This window comes from Phoca vitulina, unplaced genomic scaffold, assembly GCF_004348235.1.
Source record: "Phoca vitulina isolate PV1807 unplaced genomic scaffold, GSC_HSeal_1.0 scaffold1, whole genome shotgun sequence".
NCBI classification, from domain to species: Eukaryota; Metazoa; Chordata; class Mammalia; order Carnivora; family Phocidae; genus Phoca; species Phoca vitulina.
Genome location: NW_022589704.1, coordinates 69,184,032 through 69,206,386, shown reverse-complemented (window position 1 = coordinate 69,206,386; position 22,355 = coordinate 69,184,032). Strand labels below are relative to the sequence as shown.

The 22,355-nt window shown below is 37.7% G+C and overlaps 1 protein-coding gene across 10 annotated transcripts in view; it reads left to right on the top strand.

The window, feature by feature from the left end:
* The window catches only part of TANK (TRAF family member associated NFKB activator), a 93,672-nt gene extending 74,623 nt beyond the window's left edge, over positions 1 to 19,049 (top strand). For 4 of the 10 annotated variants that reach the window (XM_032409556.1, XM_032409547.1, XM_032409523.1 and 1 more), the window contains 4 exons: positions 8,162 to 8,238; positions 8,863 to 8,978; positions 14,179 to 14,759; positions 18,192 to 19,048. In XM_032409556.1, coding sequence (XP_032265447.1) covers positions 8,162 to 8,238; positions 8,863 to 8,978; positions 14,179 to 14,759; positions 18,192 to 18,371 — 954 coding nt within the window. In that variant the 3' untranslated portion in view covers positions 18,372 to 19,048. Of the gene's footprint in view, positions 1 to 8,161; positions 8,239 to 8,862; positions 8,979 to 14,178; positions 14,760 to 18,191 lie in introns of all 10 variants that reach the window. The other 6 variants (XM_032409589.1, XM_032409572.1, XM_032409579.1 and 3 more) reach the window with 3 other exon arrangements.
* The last annotated feature ends 3,306 nt before the right edge of the window (positions 19,050 to 22,355 follow it).

The following is a 22,355-nucleotide window of genomic DNA, read 5'->3' as shown; positions in this document are numbered from 1 at the left end:
CCACCTACTGGACTGTAGGCAAATTATTGGACCTCTTCAGACCCTTATTTACTATAGCAGACTTTAAAATCAAAGTACTTGTGGGCGCCTGGGTGGCTCAGTCAGTTAAGCGTCTGCCTTCAGCTCAGGTCATGTTCCCAGGGTCCTGGGATCAAGCCCCACATCAGGCTCCCTGCTCAGCGAGGAGTCTGCTTCTACCTCTCCCTCTGCCCCTCCCTCTGCTCCTGCTCTCTCTTGCTCTCTCTCTCAAATAAATAAAATCTTAAAAAAAAAAAAAAGTACCTAATTCACAAGGTTATGTGGATTAAGTTAATTAATATATGCAAATTGCTTAAATAACAGCTATTTTCATGAAGACATTTTCAGTTTAATGCGGTAATAGTATAACATAGAATTTGTGGTTAATGAAAAGGATTTTCCCAAGTCAGTTCATTTTAAATCTAGTGTTTGGAGAAGGGGTGGGGGAGTTATGGGAAACCTTACCTTTTTAAATTGGTCATTTAAGGTATTCATTTTCTATTTTGCATAAAGAGGCATCCCCACAGTTCAATATTTCTTCTATTAAGAAAACAAATTCAGAAAGATGTGCAAAAGAAACCTAATGCACAGGGAAGATTCAAAAGACAGACGGAAAGTATTAATCTTGCTCTACTTCAAATTAACTTAATAGAATTGAAATTACAGTCATTGTGACAGTACTGGTAAAGGATTTTAACTTTTTTTAATTTTTTTTTTTTTTTAAGATTTTCTTTTATTTGACAGAGACACAGTGAGAGAGGGAACACAAGCAGGGGGAGTGGGAGAGGGAGAAGCAGGCTTCCCGCAGAGCAGGGAGCCCGATGTGGGGCTCGATCCCAGGACCCTGGGATCAGGACCTGAGCCGAAGGCAGACGCTTAACAACTGAGCCACCCAGGCGCCCCTTTAACTTTTTTTTAAAGAATGTTTTATTGTAGCATTGATAGTGATTTTTTGGAATTTACATTAAACCAGAACCCTGTGATGAACTTGGAAGTAATTGAGGTATTTAATTTTATCTGTATATTGTTTATTTTCTTGCTACTTCCTTCAGAACTCTGGAATGGATCCCATTTTGCCTTGAAATTGTTGCTGCACTGGCAGTGGGTTTGCCTGGCACACTGTGTCATGCCAAACAGACAAGACTTGTAGGATTTGTGTTCCTCTTGCTTTGCTAGATTTTCAGTAATATTAATGAGGGTGAGAGAACCGTAGATTTCACACAGCCATAAATTCTTATAAATACAGTTTTCTTGTATTTTTTAATTTGTCTTTTGTCCTTAAACTTTTCATCAAATCTCTTTTTTGTAACTCTTTTTTTTTTTTTCTTCTCTTTCCACCTTAATCTCTTCCTTGTCTCAGCCCTATTCTCACTTTCTCCCTACTTTAACCATATTCGGTGCTTGACTTTACCATAACATCTTTATCTCAATATATCTAAAACTGGTAAGAAAATATTCAACCTCAGTTTCTCCTTTAACATTTCATTCTTAGTTTTAATAATCTAAGTGATAAGTGAATTCTTGTTTTCAAATTGTTTTTCCACTGCTCATTTATTTCTCCTTTTTTCCTTTTTTTTTTTTTTTTGAGATTTCATTTCAGGGAGAAAGTGCGCGAGCACATGCATGAATGGTGGGAGGGGCAGAGGGAGAAGCAGACACCCTGCTGAGCAGGGAGGTTTGATGCAGGGCTCCATCCCAGGACCCTGGGATCATGACCTGAGCCAAAGGCAGACACTTAACTGGCTGAGCCACCCAGGCACTCCTGTTTCTCCTTTTTCTGAGAAAATTTTATCAAGCTAGTATTTATAACTATTCCACAGTTTCTATTTCCTTTACCAATCTATCCTTATCTCACCTTGGTTTATTTCTTGGATTACATTGTTCCAAGTTAGAGCATAGTTCTCTTTTCTGTTTTAAAAGCATAATTCTAGGGGCGCCTGAGTGGCTTAGTCGGTTAAGCGTCTGCCTTCAGTTCAGGTCATAATCTTGGGGTCCTGGGATGGAGCCCTGAGTGGGACTCCCTGCTCAGCGGGGAGTTGGCTTCTTCCTCTCTCTTTGCCCCTGCCCCACACTCTATCTCTCTCTCGCTCTCTCAAATAAATAAAATCTTTAAAAAATAAATAAAATCGTTATTCTACTTTTTTAAAAAAGGCATAATTCTACTAAGCCTCACCCAGAAACAAAATCATATATTTGTTACAGTCAGTTGCCTGGGCCACGTAAAAATAAATATTCCTTTTGCATCAGCTAAATTTTAGAGGGAATCTTGGATAGGAACACTGGAATAGAATGATAGTCATTGCTGTAGTTCATAATGTGTCATTGCAGACTTACCACCTTTATTCACAATGTTAGCCTTTTAAAGTTTAAATTCCATATAAGAGAGTATACATTGTATTAACGAATGTAGTATTATCTTTAAAAGTTTCATAACAACGTTTAATTGTCTAACCTCAGTTGCTTAAAATTTTTAAGAAAAGACATGATTTAGAATTTGAATATTATTGCATTTTCCCCCAGCTTTATGGAGGTATAATTAAGAAATAGAAAATGTATATATGTTCAGTGTACAATATGATGTGCTTTTTTTTAAAGATTTATTTGAGGGGCTGGGAGAGGCAGAGGGAGAGGAGGAGAGAGAATTTCAAGCAGAATCCCTGGTGGGGCTCAATCTCATGACCCTGAGATCATGACCTGAGCCGAAGTCAAGAGTCAGACACTTGGGCACCTGGGTGGCTCAGTTGGTTAAGCGACTGCCTTCGGCTCAGGTCATGATCCTGGAGTCCCAGGATCGAGTCCCGCATCGGGCTCCCTGCTCGGCAGGGAGTCTGCTTCTCCCTCTGACCCTCGCCCCTCTCATGCTCTCTCTCTCTCATTCTCTCTCTCAAATAAATAAATAAAATCTTTAAAAAAAAAAAAAAAGAGTCAGACACTTAACCTTCTGAGCCACCCAGGTACCCCCAACATGATGTTTTGATACATGTATACATTAAGAAATGATTACCATAGTCAAGCCAATTAACATATCCATCACTTTACATTCTTATCTTTCTTTTTCATTGTGATGAATACATTTAGGATTTACTCTTTTAGCAAATTTCAAGTATACAATATGGTAGTGTTAACTATAATCACCATGCTATACATGAGATCTTCAGAACTTACTCATCCTGCATAACTGAAACTTTGTATTCTTTGATCAACATCCCACCCCCATTTTTCCCACCCCATCCCCAAACCCTGGCGACCATCATTCTACTCTTCTACTCTCTACTTCTATGATTTTGGCTTCTTTAGAGTCCACATAAAAGTGAAATCATGCAATATTTGTCTTTCTGTGCCTGCCTTATTTCACATTAGGATGATGTTCTCCACATCCATGTTGTCTTAAATGACATGCTTTCCTTTCTTTTTTTAAGGTTGATATATTCATCGTGTATGTGTGTGCATGTGTGTGTGTGTATATATAGTTAGTTAGGGACACTGACTCCCCACATAGTTGAAAATCTACATAGAACTTTTGACTCCCCCAAAACATAGAACCACTAGTAGCCTACTATTGATCAGAAGCCTTATGATAACATCGTCGACTAACACATATTTTGTATGTTATATGTACTATATACTGTATTCTTACAGTAAAATAAGCTATAGAAAATAAAATATTAAAATCATAAGGAAAATACATCTACAGTACTGTACTGTATTTACTGAAAAAAATCTGCATAGAAGTGGACCTGCACAGTTCAAACCAATGTTGTTCAAGGGTCAACTGTACAATATCCCATTGTATATTTATATACACCACATTTTCTATATGCATTCATCAAATTTTGGACACTTAGGTTGAATTCATATTTTGGTATTGTGAGTCAGTTATTTTTCAAATTGGTTTATAAAAGGAATAAAATACTTTCACTTTTAGTGCTAAATATTAAAAAAAGGCAAGCATTGGGGAAAGCCTACATTTCTTTCTTTAAGATCTAACAGATCCTGGGCTCCCAACGTACACACAGAAAAAGATTTCCATTATCTTTGCATAAAGAATAAATCTGGTTTGAGACTAACAAAAATATTAGCCACTTTTTCTTTTCCCTCCTTAAATATCATTGCATAGTCAACTGGCCCTGGAACATATATTTTTTATATGATACCCATCTATGAGAAACTTAAACTGATTTACACTAAAACAAAATTCTCCCAATTCACATAAGAGGCAATTTAAGGAATCATTTCACAACATCTTTCAACTGTTTTAAATGGGTTTATCTTAATGATTTAGTTGAATGACTTATCCAGCGCCATAGTGAAGTGTAAATGAAAAGTACGACGTGTAAAGCTCTTATTTCAGTATTCATTCCACAAGTTCGGCATTTCCAAACTAGTACTTGGAACAGTTTATAATGTTAAGTATTTTAAGTTTTAGTACCTCAAAATAAACTCATTTGTTGAATGATTTAACGTTTAAAGTCTCCTAAAATACAACGTTCAAAGTTCCCTTGCTTTCTTATTTGAAGTTGCAGTAACTTCAGCTTCTTGCAGTGCAGGGTCTGCTTGGAGAATAGTTGAGAATAGAAAGAAAAGTACAAGTTATCTCTTTTAATGTTTACTTAACTGTCTGGGATGTTCCATGAACTGCATAGTCTTTATTAAGTAATTTAGCATTGAAAAGCAAGTCTTGAGTTTCTGGGAAAGGTGTTAGAGTTGCCATTGACTACACTAATTCTACATCCTTTGAAAAATAAATGATTGTTTTCAGGAAGTTGTGTCAGATAGCTACAATGGAAAATAGCATTGACATGCTATACCCATTCTAGATAAACCTTGCTTCCCAATGTCAGAGAACTGCTTGCCATTTTTGTCATTTGTTGAACAAACATGTTAAAAGGTCCCTTTTGAAATTTTTTCTTGGATGCTGGAGACCTAAAATTTTCATTCAAACTGTATCGAGATTTATTTGGTGTAAATGGTAGAAGATACAGTGTATTGCTTAGTACAATTGTAATGTTTTTCTTCAATAATAATAATAAAAATAATAGTAAGCAGGGCTGTGTTCTTAATCCCAAAGAAGCTGAAGATCTTAAATTTACATACTTCATGGAAATTTCTCAGTAAGAGAGTACTCCCTTTATCCCCTACCATTACACCTGATGAATCTTTCCCAGATAAATTCACCCACACTGGTTATCAAATCTAAATGTCAGAGCGGTGCCTGGGTGGCTCAGCCTGTTAAGCATCTGCCTTCGGCTCAGGTCCTGCCCCCGGGGTCCTGGGATTGAGCCCTGCAATGGGCTCCCTGCTCAGCAGGGAGTCTGCTTCTTCCTCTCCCTGCTGCTCCCCCCCCTCCTGCCTCTCTGTCTCAAATAAATACATAAATAAAATCTTGTAAAAAAAAAAAAATCTAAATGTCAGAGAAGTAGGTTGACACAGTTTATTTGCCAAACCATAAAAAGTCTATCATTCTTTTCCTTCCTTTTCCTTCACTTTCATCTTATCTCCACCCCCACCCCTTTTGTTTTTAAGGGTTCTTTCAATATCAGAAGCAATCATTCCAGGTACTGATTCCCAAATCAGTACTTTGGAAACTAGAATAGTCTTTACTAAACTTTCTGTAAATATCTTCATTTTTAGGTTAAAATTACAGAGCACAGCTTACCCTCGAACAACACAGGTTTGAACTAAGTCGGTCTACTTTTATGTGGATTTTTTGTGATACAGTAGTGTAAATGTATTTTCTCTTCCTCATGATTTTTGTAATATTTTCTCTAGCTTACTTTATTGTAAGAGTACAGTATATAATATACAAAATATGTGTTAATAGAGTGTTTATGTTATCTGTAAGGCTTCTGGTCAATAGTAAGCTATTGGTAATTAAGTTTTGGGGAGTCAAAAATTATACATGGATTTTATATACGGGGGTTGGCTCTTCTAACTCCACATGGTTCAAAGGTCAACTGTACTTCTTTTTGGTTCTTTTCTGGCTCCTAATAATTTTGTTTCATACTGAGTATTTCTAGTAGTAAATTTTAAAAGGATATTAATCATTTCATTTAATCACATATTTTATGATTTGTTTAACATTAAGTTGTCAGATGTTTCTGTTTTCTTAATACTACCTCTTCTCTGATTTTGTTGATACAGATTTAATATAATATCTTTTATTTTATTATTATTTTTTTAAATAAACTCTCTACCCAACATGGGGCTTGAACTCATGACCCACAAGATCAAGAGTCACATGCTCTACTGACTAAGCCAGCTAGGCACCCCTTAATATAGTATCTTTTTTTTTAAGATTTTATTTATTTATTTATTTGACAGAGAGATAGTGAGAGCAGGAACCCAAGCAGGGGGAGTGGGAGAGGGAGAAGTAGGCTTCCTGCTGAGCAGAGAGCCCGATACTGTCTCGATCCCAGGACCCTGGGATCATGACCTGAGCCGAAGGCAGACTCTTGACCACTGAGCCACCCAGGCGCCCCTAATATATTATCTTTTAAAAGTTTGCTTTCGGGGCGCCTGAGTGGCTCAGTCAGTTAAGCGTCTGCCTTCGGCTCGGGTCATGATCCCAGGGTCCTGGGATCGAGTCCCACGTTGGGCTCCCTGCTCAGCGGGAAGCCTGCTTCTTCCTCTCCCACCCCCCTTGCTTGTGTTCCCTCTCTCGCTGTGTCTCTCTCTGTCAAATAAATAAATAAAATCTTAAAAAATAAAAGTTTGCTTTCATATTTGGGGCATCCTGAATGGTTGGCTATCTTTGAAATGTTGCCGTTCTTCCTAGTCCACACTAAAATCCATTGAGTGTTTTAATTGCACATAACACTAAAGAAAAATCTTGTCTACTGCTTTTAAAAACAAACTGAGTGTGAAAATGGCTTCTGATGTGACTGCTTTGCAAGCTCAGTAGAACACTTTGAATCCAGAAGAAGACATGGCCTAAATGTTTGCCAGACAAAAAGTGTGCAGCAGCAAATGATACTTATTTTACCTCAGTCTGACAACATATAATATATAAAATCACAAATTGTTTGGGTTGCCGAGATTTTATTTTACTAATTAAAGGAATACTCTATTTTAAAAATGTTAAGCACTCTTTAGAAAAAGCTAAAAAAGTAGAGCAATAAAATGAATAAATTGAAGAAGATACTAATTTAAAGAAAAAAACTGGAATCAAGGCTTTTTCTTAACAAATGAAACTCCTAAGAAACTGAAAGAACTTTTTGAAAAGCAAAATTAAAAGGGATTATACTCCGATGATAAGAAACAATGAGTTAAAATCATCCATTTTAATAATGGCTACAATGACCTTAAATCTTAAAAAGTCTCTAAATACAAATGTCCATGGTTTCAGTTTGAACTTAAATAAGACCTATAAAATTTTGGTAGAATTATAATTTATGATTGTATAATATTAAGACATATCCAAATCTTTGAATTTGTCAGTTTGTGCCTTTAGAAGATACACAAAGTTTTCTAGGTATTATTAAAGATTTTTTTAAAAATCTAAACCATACAGTGGATTTATTACAGTTCTTTAATGTTGACTTTTAAGTGTCAGAATCAATGTAATACCAGAATAAGCCACAGGGTGGGAGTGAAAGGCAAGAACTTAGCTTCAGAAAGTAGCTTAAATATATCATTGTGCTATCTTTAAAATACTTGTTAAATGCTAAGGTGCTGTAACTTGGTTTTCTTTCTTCCTCTAAATATAGCTGCATTCCTCAGCAAAGAATCTATAACAAAATGCAAAGACATTGATTTAAACATATAGGCCAATAATGGGGAAGAAGTAAATACACATACACACAGGTATTTTTTTTCCCTAGTTGCTGGTCATACCAGGTGCTTGATAATCAGAGTAACAATTTCAGTCAATACTTGAATTTGAGGAAAGTTCTTGAATTGTCAGTACTGGAAATAATAATTACAGAAGTTACCAGAAATACTTCTTGTCTCCATCCTATTTTTCTACCTTAATCTTCCTTTTTCCTCGATCTCATTTAAAGAAAAAAAAAATCTGTGTATATCTGTATGCTACCTAAATTTATTTTCCCATGAGGAAGATGAATTTTCCATTGTATTTTCTGTTAACCCATTCTCATTTGAGTTTAGAAGCAATTTAAAGTGGTGATTATTTTGTATCTTTAAGGTAAGAAGACAAGAGGTTTCTTCTCCTAGAAAAGAAACTTCACCAGGGAGTCTTGGCATTCCTTTATTCCATGAAAGGTAGTTCTATATCCTTTTTTGCCAACTCTAAAAATCATACATACTGAAATATATTTTTATTGACATATATTTTAAAATTTTGCACTTGTAACAAAATAGCAGCTTAGAACTAGAAGAGACCAACCCAAGGCTCCTCCATGTTAAAATGACATATGTAAGTCATACAGTGAATAGCAGAGATGGATCTAAAAACTAAATTAAAGCTCTAATACTTAATAGACAAAGTATTGTGGCCACATTATTTTATATGGACAGATTTTAAAGTAAAGTGAGGAACATTTAGTTTTCTTCTATTTAAGATGTTTACAAAATCAATACATCGAAATTTCTAATGTGAGAATGAGACAGCCAGCAAAAGTGTGATTTATGAACAAGTAGATATGCTAGTCTGTGCTACATGTATGTATTAGAACTTTTAATTTATCGCTTACTCTGTGACTTTGTGCCTAGCTCTTCAGACATTAGAGTAGTTCTTTGGGACATTTTCTAGGATTTTAAAATAATTTTTTTAAGTTTAACCTTTCAGTAATTATTTTGTGGTATATAAAATGGTGCTATTTAAGTTTAATAATGATAAAAAATATTTAAAGATAAAGCCTTATATTTTAAAATATTTATTTTTAGGGCTTATATAGAGAAGACTTTCCAGGATCTAAAAGAAGAATTTCATAGAATATGCATGTTAGCAAAAGCACAAAAAGACCACTTAAGCAAACTTAATGTACCAGCCCCTGCAACTGGTAAGGTTTGATTTAACACACAGTAATATTAATTTGATTGATTTAAATTTATTTCTTTTTTGATTGTGAAAATATTTCTAAATGCTTATTAAGTGCTAAGGATCTGCAATTTGTGCCTCCCACCACTTTTAATGGGTAAGTGCTGTCTAAGCTCTGTACTGTATTACATTATCTAATGATTGGCTTTTTTCTCTCTTTATTGTGTGTGGGACTATATAGAGTGAATTGAGTGATATAATTACTGATCATCTTAATGAGAAGGTCCACCTTGGAAAAAGTACAAAACAAGTATAGGAAATCTCTCTCAAAGTTTTCAGTTGCTATTTGGGGGTTTAATTAAACATTAATTTATAAGTCAGTAAGCAACCTTGAAGCTCTGTACTACCATATATGAGCTAAGTAAAATTATAACATCAGGTTTATTTTTAACTTCTGCTTGAAAGTTGATTGAATACTATGGATTTTTATGATTTGGTTCAAGAAATAAACATTTCACATTTCGTGAGGCCAGTTCTGTTGGAGATAGAAAGTACAAATTTAGTATAAAATATGACTTAAAAGGAACATCTGTTTTACACATGTGTTACAGTGTGTTTTTTAAAACCTTTACCCCTTCCTAAAACCCCAGACTGGTGTTTGCTTCAGTCATTCATATGAATAGCAAAATACCAGGGATTGAATCTGGCTACCAAGCACTTCTGTAAACAAAAGGAAGGTAAACTGATCATTTAAAATGATAAATTCTCCTTTACCTTTGTGATTTGAGATATTCTGCATACAGTTCCCAAGAGATGTGATTTACAGTTTTCACTCTGAAAGATGTCGCAGCAGTGCTAATACCCCTTTAATTAAAGATCACTTTCCATTTCTAACAGCTCTTATATCTAGGCTATTTAGAAATCATTTTATTGTGTAAATTCACTTTTTGCATACCACTACCATTTTATTTTCAGAAAAGGTACACAATGTGGTAGAGAAACAAAACAATCTGTGTAGAAAGACATAATTTATTTCTTCCCCTCCCTCCCTCCCACCTCCCAAAAAAGGACTCTAATTCTTTCACCTGAATCTTTGTCATTTTCATGAGAAACTGATCTTTTGTGTAGGCTAAAGGCACTAAGTACTTCTGAAGTAAAAGAATTTTTATTTAAAATGTACTAGCTATAGATACGTAGTATGTAGAATTCATAAACATGATTTTTTTTAACATCAGCATCTTATCAAAACATTGTAATGGTGATGTATTCATTGTTACACAGGGAACCTACCCCATTATCAGTGGCTTAATACTTTGACCATTTTTAAATTGCACAGGTCTAAATCTGAGTATGTATCTGTCAACTAGAACACTGAGTGTTTAACTTCAGTTTCTTCCCCACTAAAACTGCTTCCTAATGTTATTTTTATGTTTTATATTAAATGTGTCACAAACAATAAATACAACATTATTCTTGAAATATTTTAGATCTGTGTGTCACAGACTGCAGTGAAGTTTTGCTGGGTCCAAACAAAAACCAAAATATTAAGTATTATTCTGGTAGTAGTAGGTCAAAAAGGGAAAGAAAGAAAAATATTTTGGAAAAAGATGACTATTCAGACTTTTTAAGGATGAACACTACATTGAATGAAAATATCAAGAAACCATTTCAAATGTGATTTGCATAATACAGCTGGAAATTAGGATTATTGCCCCCGTATTATTTTTTGTGAAAATTTGACTTTTACTTTTAGATAAACATATAATTCATGAAAAATTGCTGAATTAGTAGAATTGTGCATTTCCTTTTTCTTTTTTTTTTTCTCATTCACTTACGGCAATAGCCTTGAGAAGGGATAAAGGTAAAATGTATGTGAAAGCAAATGTGGCTTCATAAAAAGTATTATTTGGTCCAAAAAGAGGGTCCTATTTCAGGAGAGATCACAAGAGTAGAATATAGGATTGCAGGTTACCAACAACCATCAGATCTTTTTCTTTTGTCAGTATATAAGGTAATTAAACTAAGAAGTAGTCTAAATGGACAGCCTGTACTTAAAATTTGGAAATCTAAAAATGTTTCTCATTTTGGTTTTTTTTTCTTGCAAAAATAAGTGTTCTTGAAATAAACAAAATAGAAAAGCAATTTGCTCCACCTGATGATGTTTCTCAGTATAGTGTCAGGATGACAAGTACTTTTATGTACCTCGTTAAAATTTTTTTTTATAGTAACTCATTGCTTGAACAGATTAATTCAGAAAATTATTTTAATGTGGCTGAAGTATGCCCGCTAGCTATACAAAAAGAAAATACCTGCTTTATTATAGCTCTTTTGAGTTTTTCAGGTTTTGTTCACAAGGGGGATAGGTCAACTACTAGAAAAGAAATTCAGAACACAGTTCTATCATTTTGGTGACTCTTCTGTGTATATAGAAAGCAGCATGTTTGATTTAGCATAATGGTTCAGAACACAGGCTCTAGAATTAGGTTGCCTGGGTTCCAGTGCCAGATCTACCACTCATTCATTAGCTGTGTAGCCTTGGAAATAATCTCTTCATGTCTCAGTTTCTTCACATGTAAAGTGGGGATAATATAGTGCCTACCATGTGATTATTTTGAGTATGAAATGAATTAAGGCACATACAATGATTATAAGAGTGCATGGCACATAGAAGTGCTATTAATGTTAATAGTTGTCATTATCAGCACCAGCAGATTCTTCATCATCATTCTCCCTGTTCTTGTGAAGATCATTTTGATAAGCATTTCCTCCTCATGTGTTAGAGAATTTGGTTACCTCAGCAGTTGATTTTCCTGATTTGTTTTTTGCAGTTAGCAAATGTTACCTACAAAGAAAGTACTATTTCCTAGAATTTCCTGCTACTGTTAAAGTCTACTATCAGGAAAAATGACTAGAGTTAATGGACTTTAAGACACCTCCAAGGACAAAGAAATCCTGCCAAACAATTGATCTTGGTCTCAGTTACTGTACCACTCCCAGTCACAGATTATCTAGTGAATGTGGATTATTATACTAGGCTCTGTTGGGAACAGAATACAAATTTATTTATACTAGGCTCTGTTGGGAACAGAATACAAATTGAGGGCATACTATGTGCCAGGCACTGGACAGGGTACTGGGGTTAAGTGGGAAACAAAACGTAGTTGAAGATTTTAAGAAACCTACTTTAATGGGAGAAAGAACAATATACTTGGAGACATGATGCAAAGTGTTTAACCCTCAGGGCACCCAAGAATCATGCCTAAACCAGTCTTGGGGAGCCAGAGAGAGCTATCCAGAGAAATTAATGTCTACACCAAGAAATGAGGGACAAATAAGAGTTAGGTAAAGAGTAGTCAGAAAGGACACTTAAGGCAGTCTGCACAGCGTATACAAACGCCCAAAGACAGGAAAGCATGGCTGTTTTGGAGAACTGTACAAAGTTCCCCACTGTTATAGTTGTGGTGAAAGGTGAGAGCATGGAGAAGTAACCAGGGGCCAGTCATGAACAGTTTTATATGACTTTTCTGAGGGATGAGGGTTTGGAGAGCCATGAAAAGATTTTATTATTAGGAAGGTAACGTGACCAGATTTGTACTTTAGAGAAAAATAGGGAGCAATGTAGAGAATGGATTGGATATGAGCTAAGTTTAGCGGCAAAGAAGCAGTTCAAAGGCTGTTGTAATCCAGTAAGATAAGATGGTATGTACTGAAGAGAGGTAGTAGGTATATAAGAAGGTAAACCAAAGAAGTTGGTTGCACTGTACTACTGTCCTGTCCAAGCAGAAAATCTTGCGTTGGAATGTGCTGTGGCAGAAGAGGAAAGGTGTCATGAGACTGCAAGGAACTGACATTTGTTGAGTGCCTACTAACCTGGACAGAATTGTGCAGGGCGCTCTCTGTTTCAGTCCGCATCCTTGGGAAAGCCTCCTTTTGTGAAGGTCCAACTTCTCTGATGACTACCTTTTTAAAGTGCTGTGTTGTTTTTTCTTAAATTTCTATCTTTTGTCCATTTAATGAAAATCACACATTACCAATCTCCAACCTTACTGTTGTCTTAGGTAAGATTGTGGAGCACAATTTAGCTTTTTATGATGTCTCAGGATCATCAACATGGAGAGTGCTTTGATCATTGTTTTTTTGCATTGAGAAATGTAGCCCTTATTGGCCCTACACCAGACGATAGCGTTTTCTGAGTTCTTATATCTGCTTTTTTGTTTTTCTTGTCTCCTCTCATGCTTTCAGCTCTTGTTGATATCTATATCTGTCTTCAACAACTCCTATCCCTACCTTTTAATTTGCTGCTTCTAACCAGCTCTGAGCTAGGGAAATATCATCAAGCTTGTTAGAATAAATCTAAAAAGAGAATAAGAACAAAATGCATGTATCTGTGGGCCTTTTGGCTCTAATTCTGACTCCTCAGAAGCTCTATTTACTTACTTTCTAGCTTTTGCCTGTGTCCTAGAGAGCTGAATTTGTTCTAGAGAGCTGAATTTGTTGGATAAGCAACTTCTAGTTAAATGCGCTGCAGAGGCCATGGTCTCTACCTGCTGTCTACCTACTAGCTAACAGGAGGCCTGTATATCAAATGAGAGAATTATATATTCACATACAGTTTTCTGAACATGCATCCCAAAATTTCATCCTTCTTTTGCCTCTGCTGTCTTCTTTCTCCCCAACCCCCACCACTGCTACTCCCTCACATGGATTATTGAGAGTACACAATGGCTAAATTGATTGGTGAAACACTTGGTCACACAGTGACATCAGGGGTAATAAATGGCCTAATTCACGCAGATTCTTAACCTGTATAATGTTATGTATGCCTAGTAAGGATTTTCCTTTTTAACAACTTATTTGTCTAAGCAAGCTCACAGTTGCAGCTTCCATTACTGACAAAATGTTTAAATGTATACACCACAAGCAAATGTTTTTTAAGCATAGAACAGGATAACTGTGAACGAGAGGCAAAGCTTACAGCAAAAGACCTAGGCAAAGACAAAGTAGTTTAACCGTGACTAATAAGCTCCGTTCCAGTTCACGCACTGGAGACTGCTGATATTCCTGTGAAGATGGAAGCAAATGTAAAAACTCCCAGTTGTCTTCAGTTGCTATAAAAACTAATAGAAAAAATCATATTCATCTGTCCAAAGCTAATTGAACATTCAAATTTTTAAGAATGATTGGAGTGCAACTGTTTTCCTTTTGTGTTCTTTTCCCTGCAGAAACACAATGCTCTCTCCCTATACAGTGTACGGATAAAACAGAGAAACAAGAAGCGCTGGGTAAGCCTCAGGCTAAAGATGATATAAATAGAGGTACACCATGTGTCACATCTGTCACACCGAGAGGACTGGGCCGGGATGAGGAAGATACCTCTCTCGAATCACTTTCTAAATTCAGTGTCAAGTTTCCACCTACGGACAATGACTCTACTTTCTTACATAGTACTCCAGAAAGACCCAACATCCTTGGTCCTGTCACATCTGAGGCAGCATGCCAGGATAAATTTAATATGGAGTTCAGAGACAACCCGGGAAACTTTGTTAAAACAGAAGAAACTTTATTTGAAATTCAGGGAATTGACCCCATAGCATCAGCTATACAAAACCTTAAAACAACTGACAAAACAAAACCCTCCAATCATGTAAACACGTGTATCAGGACAACTCTGGATAGAGCTCCGTGTTTGCCACCTGGAAACCATAATGCATTATATGTAAATACATTACCACTTCAGGACCCGTCTGATGCACCTTTTGCTTCACTTGAGTCCCCGGGAAAAGCTATCCGAGGACCACAGCAGGTAACCGTTTTGCATTAACAAATATATTATGTGTGAACACACATTTTGCCATACATGCACAGATATGCATCTTTTTTAGGTTATCAGTCATCCTTAAACTAATGACTACCTACAGTTAAGGGTTTTGATAATTAAAAAAAACCCAAGTCCGATAATAAATGACATGAAATTTTAAAAACTGAATATATATGGTAAAGCTCTATTATAAAGTACCTTAAAATGTAGAACACATTTTAAAATACATGTCAGCTTTATCCATACCTAGTGTGTGTCTCTTAGTCCCTTATTCAAAGCTTTTTACTCAGCATCAGTGTTAAAATAGGATTCTTTGTTAAATTTCGTACTGTGAAACAAATGGCATTTTTTTATTAAAAAGTTTGTGTGTCATTACTCTTTACAAGAATGCATGTTTTTCATAAGTAAATAATTGCATCGTGTATTCCTCTTTATCAAAATAAGTGAACTGTCTTTCATCTAATACTTCCATTACATTCTCAATTATATAGTACGTAGATCCGAAGGGTTTGGTTTTGGTTTCTAATCTGGCAATGAACATGCAGCCTAATAGATTTTTTAAATAGTCTCTGCATATGTATGATTTTAATCAAACACTTCAATGTTTCTAAAGCTCGCAGACTACTTACAGCCCCCCAATCCACTACTATCCACCCATTTATTCAGGTTCTATTGCAGAATGATGCTCTTAGTTTAAAAAAACAAAACAAAAACAAAAATTAATGCCTGAAGGCAAATGAAAAATATATAATTGTTACAATATACCGAAGCTGGTGAAAATACAGAATGGTATAAATATCTGTATAATTTGCCCACATTTGTTTGATTTCTATTTGCCTTGAGATACTTATTTTTAAAAATCCAACAACTTGATGAATACCCTTTGGCTCTCTAAGTACTCACATAGGTTATAGACTTTTAAATCCGCCACAAAGGAGGCCGTATAGTCAAGCTGTGGTATTTTAGTAGTGGGGAGAACTAGGCATCTCTGACAGTAAGCTTTAATTGTAAACTCACTTACGTTCTACATTGTGCCTTATTTCACATCATAGTCTCAGTTATAGTTACTACTAAATGAAACAAATTAAACAATTTCTTTTATTACAAGTAGAATTCCTGTGGAGCTGTGAAGTGCATCAGTTCTAATGCCTGTTACTTTTTTCCCCATTATATCTCTTGCTTGTTCTTTTACTAGTTAGTCTGTGCATTCATGTTTCAGTAGATGGCACCCTGCATTGTGCATTTGCTTTCTATGCTACAGCAAGGGAAACAGCTGGTATGTGATTACAACTTGATGGAAAAGTATTCAGCTTAAAAAATGCAGGAGAATTGGTGTTGAGCTGTCACAAGACATGGGGCATAAGGTTAGATAATTGATATTTTGGCAGAAAAGGCAAAGAAATTAGTTTGTTTTGAAGGCCATGTTGCAGTTCAGGATTGAAAGAATATTTCTTAATTTTTAAAAACATTTTGCCATTTTATTTGTATTAATAAAGCTAGTATGATAAATATAAAATTCTTGAATTGTTGGTAATGATAAAGAGACATGAAAAATTTGGGTTATATATTTCAGATTTTTATTTTATATCAGTCACTACTACCACTTTTTTATACCTTCAGGTATCATAACAAAGCGTAAAATATATCTGCTTATTTTTGCTCTATGTGATTTTCTTTTCTTCTAACTTTTGCTGAGTCAGTGAGTGGGGTCCCAACTGAATTCTATGAAAAGATCAGATCTGAGCCAGTAACTCCTAATAGAGGAGGATAAACATGGACTTTAAAGATAAAGTGGCAATAGAATATTGGCTCACCAAATTTAGAAGCTAAATTGCTTCTAAGCTTATTTCTTGCTATTGTATAGATCTTAATAAGAATTATCTGTAACAGAACAATCTTTTATTTATATCCCTGTCAGTTTCCCATTAAAGTGATGCACATTAATCACTTGTACTTTTTGTTTAAACTGCAAACAGTAAAATTTAAATCTGGTTAACTCTAACTTATTTTTGCTTATATACTCACAGTTATTACTGCTGCTTTTAATCATATTTTCTAAAGAAGATTATCCCAAATTTTAAAATAAATATTTTTAATATTACTATTTTTTGTGATAAAATTGTCACTTCTTAGAAAGGGAATTGAATCAATGTTATTATAAGCCTCTGCTCTAATATTTGAATGTATCTCGGTGCCTAGACAGACTTTGTATATTTACACCAACTGTACGCAGCTGTCCAGTAAAATGTTTATAAGAAGACAGTGATGTGAAACTCAAATGCTTCAATTAGTAATACACTGTTTATTGTAAATGATTGGTTAACTAGAATGAAAGAGATTGGTTAAGGGAATGAAAACTAACATTGTATCAGGTGTTGGACTAGGTTGTTACTTTAAAAACATATTGGTAATGGGAGCCCAAAGGGATCTCTTTAAATTGATTTTTTGAGGTGATTCTCCTCAAAGTGTCAGAAATTAGCTGTGTCAAGGTAATTTACCTACGTCAGGGTATACCAGGAAGCAAATTTTTAAAATAATTTGGTTTACAATATTTCAGGAAAGTAAGACATTCCAGTCAACAAACATTTATTGAGCACCTACTATTGAACTAAATGCTTTTTCTTGCCCTGCTAGATATTTTTTTTAGAAAGAATAAATGCAGTATTTTCAGAGTACTTATGTCTTGCTTATAATGGAGACAGTTCTGTTGAATTATGGTTTTCCCTGCTTTAATTAAGCAGCTATTGACAAGTTTCACTATATTCAGTCACAAGAAAGGGTTAAGAAGGTAAAACGATGCACTATATAACAAGATTTTGTTGAATGATTAAATATTTGAGGTTTCAAAAAACACCTGATCAGTGGAATTTGTTTAGTACTTTAAAAATTTTTCAAAAACCAAAACTACACTTATTCCTATATGTTTTATTCATTGTGTATTTGCTTATAAATAGCAAAATTTAAATGGCTCTTGATCAAAATGCATGTATACACACCTCATGTCTAGTGTACTGTGTATTAAAAAGAGCCCTATAACTTAAGGTTTCTGTTGGAAAATAGAAAAGATAGAATTTAATTTTTAAAAAGTCTTAATTATTGACTGTTGTTCCAAAACTACTGCTTTTGTGATAACAGGTATTAAAATTTGCTGGTGGTAAAACTGGAAAATTTTTAAATATGTGAAGATAAAGTGCATGTATGTATTTTAAGTGACTCTTAATCAAAGTTTAGCTGTGCCCTTAATGAAGAGAATTGAGTCACGTCTTCATGCTAATGCTATGGAAAGGTAATTTGCTTTCATATAAGGGAATTTTGTGTTTATGCACATAACCCACACAAAAAATTTGAATTTGAAATTCATTGGAAGTTGATTTTTAAATACAAATAACAGAAGATGTTTTTGTTTGTTTCCTGCAGCCCATTTGGAAGCCCTTTCCTAATCAAGACAGTGACTTATCATCGGTACTAAGTGGCACAGGCTCAGAACTGCATATACCTCGAGTATGTGAATTCTGTCAAGCATTTTTCCCACCATCCATTACATCCAGGGGGGATTTCCTCCGGCATCTTAATTCACACTTTAATGGGGAGACTTAAGATGCATTTGAAAACAGTTCTGTGTGATGATTCTATGTGATCATCAAGTTCTATGTGATGATCTTGGGTTTGTAATACTATAAATACTTGATTGCAGACTTAGTTAAAGATCATTTATTGAAAAATAGCTATGTCACAGCTATTGGAGTTTTTTTCTAGACTTGCATTGTAACTTTCTTTTATTATCTTTTAAAAGATCATTCTGTATAAAACTATAATTCATTATATTCATGTTTACAGTGTTTATTACCTTAATTTATGTTTGTTTCAAATATCTAAGCTTATTGCTTGGATTTCTATTAGATCTATTGAATTTGGTGATGTCAAATGTTGATAGGGTTTTTCACCTAAAAATTATTTATGCTATAGGTGATTTTTTTTTTTAAGTAAACCTGTAATACAGAACAGCAGACAACATGAATGTCTTAAGTAAATACCAAACCTAAGACATTTGTTGCCGAGTGATAAAATCACTGGTAGAATTATTTAAACACTTTAGATTGTTTTGTTAAATAATATACATGGTTTTAAATTTTACTACATGATGAAATGAGTTAAATATTTAAAAAGTTACTTATGTTGTGATCATTAAATGTGTTCTTTGTTCCTGAGTGAAAAAAATAAAGGAATAAATCACGTTTTGGGGAAGTTTGTAACATTCGTGTTTTGTAATGATAGGAGGGTGATATCAGATCTGGTGATATTTAATTACGAGTAGTAGATCACTTTGAATTTAAAAATTATTTTTCAAACTAAACTTGCCAAAGAAACATGTATTTCCTGGGAGCAAATCTAAAGCCCTGTAAGGACCATCCACATTTATTGATTTATATTATACATGTCTACATTGTTGTTCAGAAATTTGTTATTCATTGTCAGCAGCCTGATTGATGGCCACTGGAAGACATTTGAGAGCAAGGATACCGAATCCAGAAGGCTGCAAAATTTTGTTTAAAATGAGATTTCTCTTTCATTTTTCTTCCCTGTGGTGCTTGTTTTTTTAGGTTTCCCTTTGCCCTCTGATTTTTAAAAATGTTTGAGGCATGGCTTCCATTTTAGAAAATGAACATTGATTTGCAACTCTCAAAACATGAATTTAAGCCTTCTTTGGAATAAGTGTTTTTAAAAATTGGAGGGTTTTAGGATGGGGGAATTTGAGAGGCCCCTGTGCTACAGCAAAGAGCCTTCACTCGTGGAAGAATGAGAATGGTGCCTCGACTTCTCAGGGTGCCAAGCACATCACGTTGACATCTTCCTCACCAAGGTGACATAGCGATTATTAGGCATTCACTGTGAAGGGTTCTGAGACATGTACATCTTTCCTCCACTGCCACTGGGGCTGAATGGAAATACCTAGACAGTTATCCAAGTCTCTTCCCTACCTCCAGCCCACCCAGCCTCCCCTCTCACTCCTTCCCCCCTCCCACAAAATTAAAAATAAAAACTTCTCCGCCCTACCAGCCAGAATATACCACTGTACCTATCTCGTGAACGGGGATTCTTTTTCCTTCTCCTTTTCTAGAAGAGAAAGAGTCCCTCTCACACAGTTGCCATCTACTAGCCTGCTGACAACCAAAGGAAATTATAGCCCAGAAAGTGACTCAAAGTGTTATCAGGGACTCTTCTCCGGTCCACCCTTCTTCCACATCCAGCACTGTTAGTAAGAGCGGGAAACTCTTGTTTCCTTTTGGGTTCCAGGGCTCCAACTTCCGAGGGACAGAGGCCCTCTTAGGCCACAGGAAATGCAGCCTGGAGAGCAGCCTCCAGTCCCGCACTGCAGAGGTGGCGCAGGCTGCAGCTTGAAAGGTGGAGTGGGCACCCGCCGGGTCTCTCCCTCTGCCCCTTATTACTGAGTCGTGCAGGGGCTGCATCTTGGCATCTGCTAAGCGTGGCCGGGTAAGAACAGCTCCCAGGTAGAAAAGCTGCACACGCGAAACGCTGAGTCTGAAAAAACCACCCCCGCCGAGACGAGGCAGTTGTGAGCGGGATGCCTGAGAAGTGGGAGGTGAATGTCCTCGGGAGGGCCCCCCCTCCCCCCACCCCGTGCAGCTTTCCCCGGAGGCTGAGGCTGCTGCCAGCGGGGACATCTGCTTTCTTACACTCCAGCCTGGCTCACCCCGCCCCCTCAGCCCGGGTTGCGTGGTTATTTTACCAACACCGAGGGAGGGAGAGAGCTCGAGGAGGTAGAAAAGGGGTGGCTGGAAACTCAGGAGATATTCTTCCCACTCCCCCACGTCCCCTCCTTTTTTTTCACATCTTTTAACCTTCAAGGTAAAGACTTTATAAATATGAAACGATAAACGTGTCCGCTGGCTCCCAGGCCCGCCTTCTGCTCGCGGGGCTCTCGGGTGCGGGGCCTTGCCCTTCTCTCCATGGTCCCCGGAGTCGGGCCGGTCCGGGCGCTTGGGCCGCGCGCAGGGGCCGGCCTGGTGCGCTCCGCCTGTGGCGCCTTCTCTCCCGGGCTGCTGCCTCGACAGCTGCTTGTAGCTACAGTAATTAGACTGTCAGTGCTTGTTAGAGGAGAGCGGGGAGAACACGCTGCTGACAGCAGATTCCGAGACTCCCCAGTTTGTTAATTTCTAAGAGATCTTTAAAGCATTAATTGAGGTCTCCCCAACTCTCCCCTCCCGCCCCTCTCCTCAACTCCTCCCTTCCCAAAAATTTCTTCAGGAGGAGAGATTTCTCTCCGCGTGGAAGCAGTGTTTCCCGCAAAACTGCCAGGCCGCCCCCTACTCACGCGCATACACCCTATTTTACATAGACGCATATACGCGCACTTGTATACGCGCGAGGTTAACTCCGCGGAGGCCTCCTCCAAATAGGAACCAGGCTTGCATTTAAAATAATAATAATAATAATAAATAAGTAAGTAAGTAAATAAATAAATAAATAAACTGGGGGGGTGGGGGGAGGGAAGCAGAAGTCGGGAAGAAAAGAGAAAAGCAGCAGGCTGATTACGAGGTGTCAAAACTGCCAGGAGCAAGAAGGTGATAGCAATCAGGGGTGAGAAGAGTGCGGCATTCGTGCGGGGCAACTAATTATCCGTCTCATTTGAGAAGAGCAGCATTTGAGGCAGCAGCGTTCGCCTGCTGAACGGTGACAGATTGGCGCGGAGGAGAGGGGAGGTGTTAAAACAATGGAGCCGGGCGCGCGAGCGCTGCTGCATGCTAATCAGCCCTCCCTCCGCCTGCCTGCCGCGCTCCCTCCTTCCCCCCCGGCCTCCCTCCTCCGCGCTCCCTCCTCCCGCCTGCGGCGCTCCCTCCTTTCCAGCGGGCCCGCCGCCGCCGCCGCCCGCTTCCTGCTCCCTCGCTTTCCCGCGCGTCCTTCCCGCCACTGGCAAGTGGAACCCAGCCACCGCTATCGCGTCCCTCGCAGGTCGGGAGCCCCCGCGCAGCTCGCCGCGGGCATCCTTCGCTGGGCCCGGCCGTAAGCGCGCGGCGGGCGGGAGCCGCCCCGCGCTGCTGCGCCACGCGCCGAGGGCCGGCCTGCGCCGGGTGCCCACCCCTGGGCGCCTCCTGGGGGTGGGGCGAGGGCCCGCGCTCTCGCTTCCACCTCGTGCGGAAGAGGCCCAGGAGCCTGCATTCTTGTGCCCACTTGCTGTCTGCTGGTGGGTTGAACGAGCTGGGCAGCGAGTGAGAACCCAAGCGAATTCACGAAGGGCGAAGGGACAGGTGGGACAGACAGGAGTGGGAAGAGAATGGAGACCAGAAAGGCAAGGAAGGCCCCTGGAGAGACTGCAGCTCCGACGCCCGGCCCTAGGACGGCTGCCGCCCCACAGGCCTCTCGCGGCCCGCAGCCCGCTCCACGGCAGCCGGGCAGCGGGTGAAGTCAGCCCCTAGCAAAGGCTCCCTCGTTGAGCCCCACAGACACCCCCAGAACCTTCCTCGGCCCACCAAGCCAGAATAGCGCACACGACTTAGAAATCAGACAGAGGAAGACAAAGGGCCTTCGCAGTAGTTGTGCTTCCAAGGCTTGACCTCCTGA